The sequence below is a fragment of the Barbus barbus genome, assembly GCF_936440315.1.
Source record: "Barbus barbus genome assembly, chromosome: 1".
NCBI classification, from domain to species: Eukaryota; Metazoa; Chordata; class Actinopteri; order Cypriniformes; family Cyprinidae; genus Barbus; species Barbus barbus.
Genome location: NC_136729.1, coordinates 27306043 through 27318507, shown reverse-complemented (window position 1 = coordinate 27318507; position 12465 = coordinate 27306043). Strand labels below are relative to the sequence as shown.

Below are 12465 nucleotides of genomic sequence, written 5' to 3'. Positions count from 1 at the left end.
ATCTCAAGTTATGTGTACTTATCAAAGAGCAGTATTAAAACATTGCATTTAATGGGAACACTTCATTTTCAGAGTCAAATCTTTCCAGCAACTACATTTAAGAAAACCGTTTCTGATGTGATTACTTATATACAGAAGCATCGTAGCGATTCGAACATAAGTGAGAGATGCTATTAGCATTGGCTTGACATTTGTTTGCATTTCTGCAGCGATCGTGGTGCTGTTCGTGGCCCTGCGGCGCCAGAAAAAGGAGCCTTTGATCATATTTGAGGAGGAAGACATTCGGGAGAACATCATCACCTATGATGATGAGGGAGGTGGCGAGGAGGACACCGAGGCGTTTGACATTGCCACCTTACAGAACCCAGACGGTGCCAACGGCTTCCTGCCCCGTAAGGACATCAAGCCCGAGCTGCAGTATCCCATGCGCCTGAGGCCCATTGGCAACAGTGTAGATGTGGATGACTTCATCAAAACGCGGATTTCTGACGCGGACAATGACCCCACAGCGCCCCCGTATGACTCCATTCAGATCTACGGTTATGAAGGTAGAGGCTCTATTGCTGGCTCTCTTAGTTCCTTGGAGTCGGTGACCACAGATTCAGACCTGGACTACGACTACCTCCAAAGCTGGGGGCCACGCTTCAAGAAACTTGCCGATCTTTACGGCACCAAAGACTCCGCTGATGACAACTCTTAACGTTCGCTCAAATAGGTCCCTTTTCATCTCCCCCCACCCGGCCCTCCTCCACTAACTGTGTGTTTTGTGAAGTTTACTATAAGTATTCCATGAGTTTTTCACTTTATAGTAAACTCTAGGTTATTTGTAAGTATACGCACAGTATACTAGATGCGGGGAGTGTCAAAGGTACGGTCACAATGTGCTATGGGGGAGCCAGAAGGGTAGAAATAACAATTTTACAAAAACAAAATAAAACAATAAAAAAAAGATAAAGACACACAGACACATCTATGGTTGACGTGTCTCTGTTGTGTGTATGAAATGAAGAAATATGTGACAATGTTGTTTAAGAACTGAAGAACGTTACGTTTCACTTTTGATGTTTGTAGGTTCCTACAGGTTGGAGGTTATGGATGTGGATCACAGAGAGACATGGATTTGCTGATACTGTGAATGAGCCCACGAAGAAATAAAAACAAAAACAGTTGCCTTATTAAGTAATCTGGAGTGAACGTCAGCAAATTAAGATTTCTGTAACTTCTGTAGCGCCTCCATATTGTCTTTGGAGATATTGTTCAAACGGGTCCTCGTTTTGTTTTGTTTTTTTGTTTTTTATATATATATTTGGAAGCAGATGGATCCAGCAAAAATAGACTCAGTGTGTTTCTCTCATCTAGAATAAAAGAAAAAAAGTAAAGAAAAAAAAACCCTTCAGCCCAGTTCCATCTACGAACAATCACAAAGAAAGACCTGTGAGCTCAAAAATCGCCTTAAATAATGGACACTCTTGCAACGCAGTGCATTTTTTGTAACTTGAAAGCTATATCCTAAAGCAAGCTAAAGTCCTTATAACGTATGTACAGTACAATGTGCAAAATATGTCTCTTGAGGATCAATCTTACACCGATCAGTTTATGTAAATTTTTATCTCTCTCTTTTTTTTTTATGATGATATCATTATGACTCTTTTTTTCAGTTTTCTTCATTTCTCATTCTCTTTAATGGCTTATGTTATTCTCCTTGGTGAGAAAATAGCAGTCTGTCTTGTCGCAGTGAGAAATGGCTAATTTCTATGTCGATTTTATGGTAACTATTTGTACAATTTTAAAAGTTCTTATTTTAGTATACATACAAATATCAGTATTTCAACATGTAAGGAAAATATTACAGCATCACCCTTATATTTTATGAACATTGTACTGTTGCTTTATTATGTGCTTCAATCTAAGAAGCAAAAACTTTTAAATAAATGCTCTTTTTATAAAAATGATTGATGGCGGTAAGAAATTTGTGTGAACACAATATATCGGTGCTTTACACGACGTATAACCAATGTAGCGCAACTCATGATGAAAAAACAAAGGTTGAATATGAATGCAGTGCAGCGCATGAATTGCATTCGCACTCGCAGAGACGTGCAGAGCTTTTCACCGGCGGCTTCTGTGCTTTCCAGTGGTAGGCCTCTCCATTGTCTCCCAGCAGAGAGGCTTGCATTCTTTCCTCTCCCAGGGTAGCCGCACACTGAAAGGTCAATGTGCACTTTGTTAAAAAAAGAAAAAGAATGAAAAGAAAAATAGTCTTACATAAAACAGAACTTCAGCCCACCTGAATGAGATTGGACACCAATTTCCCTGAAGGGCCTTGGAAATAAACAGAAGATCACTGCTGCAGGCTCTTCTCGCCCATGCAGGAAGACTACATTTGCCGAAACCATGTATGAAGTGAAGCACAGGAAATATAGCCTCTGATGACAAACCGTTCCTTGTGGAACCGTAGCCCTTAGCTATCCTCCGTGGAATCCTGCTGGGTGTCCTCTTTAACAAGCAGCAAAAGCACGTGCCCTTTAAAAATACTGATTTTGGTTTATTCCGGCGGTGTTATTGTCAGAAAGGATAGGCTATCTGTGCTTCTGAGTAGGAAAAATTGTCACTCTGCATGAGTTTTTCTTGTCATGTCTCTAGATGTGTTCTGTCAAAGAACTAGATTACGTGCGAACGGAGGCACACTAGCAGCGGGTGGCATACGCTTGTTAACTGATTAATGATTTCGAACTAGTGGACAACAGATACATGCCGGTCGCAATCGCCAGATTTCCACCAACAAGGCTGATTGTTTTGGAATGCGGTTTCTGAAAAATGCCCTGTGTGGATTGTATAAAGTTTAGTTTGAAATTTAACCATCTTATAGAGTGCAATAGCCAGTTCCTGGAAGTAAAAATGCATGCCAATCAATGCTTTAATTGTTGTTGGCATCATTTTGCATTATTTTAATTTATGTTTTAAATGATCGTGTTTAACAGTGAAATCCCTGGTGAAAAATTGCATTACCCAAGATGCTGTAAAGAATCCCACCAATCAGAGATTTGCAGCAAGCAAATCGCACCGAAAGTCTGCTGAGCCCTGCCCACTCCCATGAAGCAACACACATTTTGTGATCGAATGCCCCTTGCCTTTCAAAACACTAAAATATTTAAATAGTCCGTCACACTTTAATTTAAGGTCCAATTCTCGCTATTAACAACTTATTATTAATAGTTATTAATGTAGTTGTTAAGTTTAGGTATTGGGTTGGATTAGGGATGTAGAATATGGTCATGCAGAATATGTGCTTTATAAGTACTAGTAAACAGCCAATAGGTTAATAATAAGCATGCTAATAGCCAACTAGTTAATATTGAGAATTGGTCCCTATACTAAAGTGTTACCAAATAGTCTATATAAACCAAAAAATATATTGTTTCTATCCACCTTATTCTTTCCATAAAAAATGGGCTTGGCAATGTGTAATATTTTTGGGTCTAGCTTCCGTCTCATCCGCGTATAGCTATTTTTAGCTGTACAAAACAGATAGTTTTACTGTTTGATATTGCAAATTGGTGTGTCTTACCTTATTGTTTTAATGTTAATCTTAATTATGAACACACCAGTTTGTAGTGCAAATTTTTACCATTTACTGCATGTTATTCTTCTCATAATTTCCCTAGAGCGACTAATGAACCGGAAGTCTCACCCATAGGCTTCAAAAATAAGCTGCATATATACAACCAAAAATTTTTAAATGGATATTTTTATATTTCTACTTTGTTTTTAATTTGTCATTCGGGTTCATGAGATTGTAATTATTTCCCTCATTAAGAACACAGTCTTGTACCTTTGTCTTTTTGTCAGATTTTCAACAACATTTTGCTTCAAATCCAAGTTTGCATTGTTGTTATTCACCTTGTATCTGGTTGCTCGGTTCATGTCTTAGAGACTTTTTCAAAATTCCTATGGGGAAAAATGAATGGATAAAACACTTCTGGAACCAGCAACGCTGAGAATAGGGAGCTAGACTCTGTTGATAAACACAGAAAGCACAAGATGGATAAAGATAACTTTTGTATTTACACACAAATGACTGTGAATAGTTTTCTGAAATTATGTGTCACCTATTTCAATCAATATAAATAGGCCTTTTTCACCAGTTCTCTCAACCAAACCTACTTGTCGTTAGCTTGACTGGTCTGCTGATTATCCTGCCACACTCTGGGCCCTCTAGGTCCCACTAACAGGGCCTGGGTGATTCCTATAACCTCTGTCTCTCCTCAGTGTCTAGGGAGTGGATGGGGAGGGGCAGACTACAGCTCTGACTCGTATCTCAAGGATCTATACAAAAAGTGTCAGTATCTTCACTGGGAACTATGAATCAATAGTTCCTTCCTGACAAAGGCGCTGCAAGCATTAAGTGTGGTTGGGTGCACTGCGATGTACCTGAGATAGAGAAGGCTGGAGGAGGCTGATTCAAACCTACACAAAATGCTCTAAAGTCCTAGAAACCTATCTTTGCATATGACAGATCTACACTCAGAATAGGAGTGTAAAAGTCAGAAACACTATAACTAATCAGAGAAAACAACAATGCATACTTACCAAAATCAATTCCAATGTCAATGAGGGTTCAAGATCAAAATGATTTTGTAAGAGGGTCACATTGTCTCATAGCAGCTGTATATCTGTATTCCATAGCCGATGGGCAATCTGCAACAAACAGATTCTCTGACTGTTTGTGTATGTGGGTGTGAAGCATTTCGCACCTCCACTTTATCTCCTTTATAGTGCTTAACAGTGCTTTATGAACAAGTGAGTAAATATTAGCCTATTTTTATTATGTATTGCAATCAATAATTATTAAATAGTAACACTGTTACTACTACTAATAGTAACTTCAAAATACAATTTTTTATATTATTATATGTTGATTTTATTACCTATAATTAGTGAATATTATATGCCGGAAATGACAGAAATATGAGTTGTTGTCAAATTAATGATAGAAAACTGCAGCCTTGTGCATTTAGCTAAAATAATTTTTGGTGTTAATGTACTTTGAGTAACTAAATAAATCCTGCTTAATATATTTTTTGCTTAATAATTATTTGATCAGTGGCATAAGCCATTATTCCCTTTGTGTTTTCATTCAGCACTAAGCCCTCAATTAAGAATTGTAACTGCTCTGACTGATTTTGTCTTGTTTGCTTTATAGGATTTCTTTCAACAGGAAATGCAAGAAGATTTACTCTTGTTTGATTGTTACAAGCTGATTGTTAAGCTTGTAAGCCTGAAATACTGAGTTACTATGAAACCAAAGGCAAGAGAGAGTTTGCGAAGAGAGAGAAAAGGATGATGGGAGAACATCCAGTGTTTGACCTTGGGTGGAAGTTAAGGGAAGAACTAAAGGCTTCTGGAATTGTCCATGATGACTTTTGCGCAAAAAACATGTCAAATTCTTCCACAGGAGTTGTTCCTTCTTGGTTGTAGCTGCAGGAGGGTAAAATACGAAGGTGGAGAAAATAAATAAAAAAGTTCAAACCTGTTCCATGATTTATGGTGTGTCATAGGAAACTAGCAATAGCTTAGCTTCCATAACTCACAGCAGGGTCCTTGCAAAGCTTCAGGGCCGTATTGCTTTTCTGCTCTGTGTCCCTCACCCACAGGGATGCAGGGATAAATTTATCTTTGTGCTCCAACAATATTGCACAGTTTTTGTTGTTCTTCACAAAATACATACAGAACACCTGGGACAGTCACACAGGACCAATATTTACCTCAAAGATCAGTAAGGATACAAGTCCAGCAGCAGATTTTTATTTTTTTTCTCTCTCTTTCTTTTTAAACTGTGAGTTAAACACACCTGACCTCTCAGAATCATGTCTGGAATTCATAATGGCAAGAGCTCCTTTTTGCCAACTTTATACGTCAAGTCTCAAATGTATGTATTATTTTTAATCATAATATTTTATAATACCTTTCAATATTACTATGCTATGTTAATATTAATTTATATACTGTTTGTTGTCAAATAGGAATTAGAAACAATAACAAATAATTACCACAATATACCATTGTATTCTTTAATAATAACATGTTTTTGAGTTTAATTTGAATTAATTTGTGAATTTATTTATTTATTGGTACTGCCATGGTGATATTTAGTATGTTGAGGTACTACAGTCAAATGCACTTGAATATGGTATTTTATTGTGCCATGGTATTGATATCTGATACCTTTACTGTACTGTGGTGTTGCATATTAAGTTTGTTTAGAATATTATTAATCTTTTTTAACCTTTTTACATCACCGTATAAACCAAATGATCTCTCATAACTGCTCAATAGTGACTTTTCTGTTGCTTTCCACTTTGTTCCAGTTCTGCAGTATGAAATGTCCTGACATTCTTTGTGTTCCCTTATCAGAACAGGTAGTGCTACGTGTGACAGCAGCCGCTGTGACATGGGAGTTAGCATATTTAGGCCAGCATATGCCGGATTGGGGAAAAGCTTCTGAGAATTATTTCTGGACTCACAGAGGACCAGTGGTGTGAAAACAATTAAGAATTTTTTTGTGACTTTAATTAACATTTTAGTTAATATAATTGTCTCTCAGGTCTTAATCGCTAGAGGTATGGCTAATTAAAACATATAGCCTTCAAACTCTTAATAAGTAGGCACACTATGCATACTGATGTGATAGATGTAATCTGGCATGTCTGTTCCACAATCAGCATTTCTGGAAATGTTCTGACTTGTCAGATGGGGTTGTTAAGGTCCCTTGTCAACCCCTACACAAGACATGACCCAATATACGAAATCAGGGGGTAAAATGATCAGTGAAAAGACGTGATTATCAAGTATATAATAGTATATAATATCAAGTAGCCAATACAAGCTGGAATCTCATTTGTATCTAATTATGCTAATTATTAACCTAATTCTAGTTTGGGCATTTCAAATGTATTATTATAAACTAGGTCAATTAAATCAGTTCTCAAAAGTGAAGTCATTTAAAAGTGGACATGTTCACTAAATCACAAAATGATCTTGAATTAGACCTTTTGTAGTTATTAATGTGATTTATTTATTTATTTTTTTTGAAGCCTTACTTATTTCTTTATTTTTATATACAAATATAAAATTGTAGTACAATGTAGAAAATGTACAACACTTGTTTAAAGTAAATAACTAATACTTTTGCTGTTATTATTACCGGTATTATTATTATTATTATTAGTATTACTATTAGCTATAGATTGTAGTACATATACTTTAAAGCATATACTGTAGCAGCATCTCACATTTTCTTTCTTTCTTTCTTTCTTTCTTTCTTTCTTTCTTTCTTTCTTTTTCTTTCTTTCTTTCTTTCTTTCTTTCTTTCTTTCTTTCTTTCTTTCTTTCTTTCTTTCTTTCTTTCTTCTTTCTTTCTTTCTTTCTTTCTTTCTTTCTTTCTTTCTTTCTTTCTTTCTTTCCACTTCTTAACATGTTCAATTAATGAAAAACAGTAATATAAAAAATAATAATAATAATAAAAAAAAAAATTATATATATTATATATATTTAATTATATATAAAGAAAAAATAATACTTAGCGACACGTTTCAATTAAGATTTCAGTTCAGTTTCAGCAAATAAGTATTTAATGTATACTATTTATATATAATGTGCACAGATATATATACACACATACAAATATATGGTTCAAAAAGTACATGCATCTCATAATTTTCTTTGAGATCTTTTCAGCTGACAGAGTAGGGATGTCTCAATTAAGGTGTCTTTTCACATTTTTTAATTAAAAGGAACAATATTTGCCTTCACTGAAATTACTTGAATAGCCAAAGTATGGGTGTCCACATATTTTTGATAAACTGGTCAGAATTATGAACATAATTACATGTGGGCAATGCTGAATATCGTGTTTATGCTGAGATTTATATTTAATAAGAAAAATATATATATAAAACTACTTAACAGAAGCTATTTTAACTTATAAAATTATTATCATATGCATCTAATTGCATCACAAATGAGATGTTTTTTTTTACTCGTTTTTGACTCATGCATTCTAAAGGGGGCAGTTTTCTACTCTATGCCTTCTGGGGTAAATATAAACAGGTGGAAAATAAACAGAATTCAAACACAGGCAAACAAACAAACTGTAGTAGAAGCCACATCTTAGTATGAGCTCCCACTGAATGTGGAGGAGAAGGTGAGGAGAGAATTAAAAGGAAAATGAGCAGGACAAAGCCAGTGAACGTCTCATGTGAGTCACCACGGACATATATTGGTGTAAGCAAAATAAACCAAGAAAGATCAGACCCAAAATACCCAGAATACCAGACAATTCTTATTCTTCATACACACAATGTCATCAAATCACACCCTTAGGACCGATGAGGTCAAAGTCCACTGTAGTGCCACTTTTATTCTCCTTCACAGTTGCAAATTACCACTTGTGCTTCTATAATCGTGCAGTGGTGAGATGTGTTTATGTCTTTGCATGTGATACTGATTTACTTCTGAGAATCTAAGAGCTCTGAATGTTCCCTTATCAAAAGCTACTCTCGATGCTGCGCTTAAAGCGCTATTGGGAACGTTCTTTGTTCGACCGGTTGTTGAAGCACGTGTGTCAAACACGCCAAACTTTGGCTTATATAACCTCGGTTAGGTGACGTCACTCGATTACGAACACCTGGAGGTTATAAATAGATGTGACGCGGAAACATTCTCAGGTCTTTTGTCTTCAAGGACCGCATTGTGTGTGTGTGTGTGTAAGCACGCTTAAAGTGAAAAGAAAAAGAGAAAAAGAAAAAAGTTAAACAGGAAGCGAGTAGATAGAAAAAAAATATATGTATATAACTACTCATTATGGAAGATCAGAAGAGGAGATGTTTACCTCCTTGTCAGAGGCAGCTCTCTGACGAAGATCTCCATGCTTTCTGCTTTGAGTGTTTGGGGGAAGAGCACGCGATCCTTAGGCTTGAGGGTGAGTGCGAGCACTGCGATCTCCTTTCGATCAACGTGCTTTGTGCGTGCCTCGCCTTCTTTAGAAGCTCGTGGGGATTGCATGTTGATCTGGCTGAGGCGCGTGAGACGGACTCGCCCCTTTCTCTCGCGCTCTCGCCGGATCATGAAGCCCTCGAGGTAACTCGTTCATGGAATGAACCATATTCCTCCTGTGTTTTTGTGCCATCGACGTCGATCTACTTGACTATTGTTGATGAAAAAAGGCACGGGGCTTTATGATGATGCCCCAGATTGAAGAGACGCTTGTGGCCTCTCTCTCTCCTGGGAGCTCATCATCACTAAAGAAGTCAACTTTCCCCACCAAGCCATGAAGAGTAACATCTTCACAGGTGGGGAAAGCCTTTCAAGCAGCGGGTCAGGCTGGTGCTGCTTTGCACACTATGGCAGTCTTGCAGGCATACCAGGCTGACCTGCTGAAATATTTGAGCACAGGTGGGGCAGTTGATGAAGAGGCATTTTTAGAACTTCACCGGGCCACAGATTTGTCTCTACGTGCAACCAAGCAGACGGCCCGTGCCACCGGCCATTCTATGGCTGCCATGGTTTCCACGGAGAGACATCTGTGGCTCAACCTCATGGGCATCAGGGACAAAGACCGCGCTTTCCTCCTTGATGCCCCCATCCCCCATATTTCCGGGAGGCAAAACGCTATGAGGAGGCGTTTGTGAGGTTTCTTCCCCACCGTGCTCAAGAGTCGGGACCGTTGGCCACCCGGTACCGACCAGGTCCGGTTCCTTTGAGGCGTGACGCACAAAAAGAGAGTGTGGCGAGCCAAGCACCCCCTCGTAGAGACTGGGGTGCGGCTCGCAGCGCTTCACAGTCCGCCTCAAAGAGCCCGGACCTGAGGAGCATCATCTCCTCCAAGAAAAAGTCCTGAGGCTTGCACGCACAGGACTGTGGGGGCGTCCCCCCCCCCCCGGAAGGGGCTCAAAAAGTTCCAACAGAGAATAAAGACTAGCTTAGAACATGTTCCCCTGCCAGACAGAGAGTCAGGCTATTACAGCCGGTATTTTCTGGTTCCCAAGAAAGATAGGGGGGTTGCGTCCAATTTTAGATCTTCGCGGGTTGTACCGCTACCTCAGAACTTACAAGTTCAAAATTTTGACAATCAAGATGATTGTGTCTCAGCTCCCATCGGGGGATTGGTTCGTGACAATCGATCTCAAGGACGCATATTTTCACATAGAAATATTGCCACAACACAGGAAGTTCCTGAGGTTCGCTTTCGGGGGCGAAGCTTACCAGTATCGGGTTCTTCCATTCGGCCTATCTTTGTCACCCCGCACGTACACGAAATGCATGGATGCAGCACTGGCTCCTCTGCGACTCCAGGGCATCCGCATTTTAAATTACATAGACGACTGGCTGATTCTGGCACAGTCGCAAGAGCTTGCGCTTTGACATTGAGATGTCGTCCTAGCTCATCTCGAACCTCTGGGGTTGAGACTCAACGCCAAGAAAAGCGTTCTCTCTCCTGCTCAGAAGACAACGTATTTGGAGGTTGTATGGGATTCTATCACGGTGCAGGCACAGCTGTCTCCTGCACGCGTCAAAACCATTCTAAACGCCCTAAAGAACATCAAGCTAGGCCAGAGAATTACTGTTCATTACCTTCAGAGGGTTCTAGGTCTCATGGCAGCTGCATCCATGGTGATACCCTTGGGCCTCCTGCACATGAGATCGTTTCAGTTGTGGCTCAGAGCCAGGGGATTTCATCCAAGGGCCAATCCCCAGAGGCAAATAAGTGTTACGCGCCAGGGACTTCGTACCCTTTCTATGTGGTTCAGACCCCGGTCCCACTCTTGGTCTGTGTTGTCGTCGCAAGATGCTAACGACAGACGCTTCCCTCACGGGCTGGGGTGCGGTCTTGGATGGCCGTCCAGCCCAAGGGATCTGGAGAGGCCATCTTCTCGAATGGCACATCAATTGCCTCGAAATGATGGCTCTATTTCGGGCCCTGAAACACTTCCTCCAGCAGTTGAGAGGACCATGTCCTAGTGCGGGTGGACAACACGGCGGTAGTGTCTTACATAAATCACCAGGGCGGACTGCGTTTGCGCCACCTGAACAGGCTAGCGCAGCAGGTTCTGCTTTGGGCACAGGACAAGTTTTACAACAAGATTTGCATCCCCGGGCATATGAATGTGGGAGCAGACTTGCTGTCCAGACAAGCTGTGACACATGGGGAATGGAAACTCCACCCCGAAGTAGTCAGTCAAATCTGGGAGAGATTTTACGAAGCAGAGGTGGACCTCTTTGCTTCACAGGAGACAGCACAATGTCCACACTACTTCTCTCTGACTCCTCCAGCCCCCCTGGGTCTGGACGCTATGGCCTATACGTGGCCCAGACGGGGTCTTTACGCATTTCCCCCAATCGCTCTGCTCCCGGGAGTCCTGGCCAGGGTCCGTCAACAGGGGTCTCACCTCTTACTGATAGCGCCCCGTTGGCCGACCAGAATATGGTTCTCAGATCTAATATCCCTCCTCGACGGCTCGCCATGGGCGTTTCCGGTCAGGAGAGATCTCCTATCTCAGGCACAGGGGCCAGTATTTCATCCCCGGCCCGAGCTCTGGAACCTTCATGTCTGGCCCCTGAGGGGGACCAACTGAGAGATGCTGGGCTTCCGCCCGACGTAGTAGAGACTATTCTAAGCACTAGGACTCCCTCCACTAGAAGGAGTTATGTTTTCAAATGGCACATTTTCGAGAATTGGTGTATGGCACACCTTGTAGACCCAGTTCACTGCCAAGTTGTTTCAGTGCTGGAGTTCCTGCAAGAGAAATTGTCCTCAGGCACATGTCCTGGTACTCTCAGAGTCTATGTGGCCTCCATTTCGGCTTGCCATGTTCTCATTGACGGGGTTTCTGTGGGAAAGCACCCTCTAGTTGCCCCCTTCATTCGGGGGGCTAAGCGGTTGAGGCCACCCACCAGAGCGACAGTCCCTTTGTGGGATTTAGCTATTGTGCTCGAGGGTCTGGTCATGACCCCTTTCGAACCAATAGAGTCAGCGCCTATTAGGTTTCTGACTCTAAAGATGTTTTTTTTAATGGTCATTTTTTCTCTTAAGAGAATTGGGGATTTGCAGGCTCTGTCAATCTCGCCATCCTGCTTAGACTTTGATCTTGGGCTGGTCAAAGTTATTTTGCATCCTCACCCAAATTATCTTCCGAAAGTTCCATTCTCAACCATGAACATCTCTGGTCGTTCTTGAAGCTTTCTGCCCTCCACCGTTCACGTCACCGGAGCAAGAAAGACTTCACTTACTGTGTCCAGTACGTGCTCTTCAAATCTACATCCACCGCACTAGACAGGGGCGTAAGTCGGAGCAGCTTTTTATATGCTATGGGGGCCGCAACTGGGGGGCGGCTGCCACAAAGCATACTGTATCGCATTGGGTGAGGGATGCTATTGCCCTAGCCTATGAGGCGCGCGGTCAAGCTT

At 40.8% G+C, this 12465-nt stretch overlaps 1 protein-coding gene across 1 annotated transcript in view; it reads left to right on the top strand.

The window, feature by feature from the left end:
* Positions 1-1944, top strand: part of LOC306872617 (cadherin-11-like) — a 57495-nt gene extending 55551 nt beyond the window's left edge. Inside the window, exon 12 of the mRNA XM_079421252.1 lies at positions 210-1944. Within this exon, the coding sequence (XP_079277378.1) occupies positions 210-700 (491 nt within the window). The 3' untranslated portion in view covers positions 701-1944. The remainder of the gene's footprint in view (positions 1-209) is intronic.
* Positions 1945-12465: the final 10521 nt, after the last annotated feature.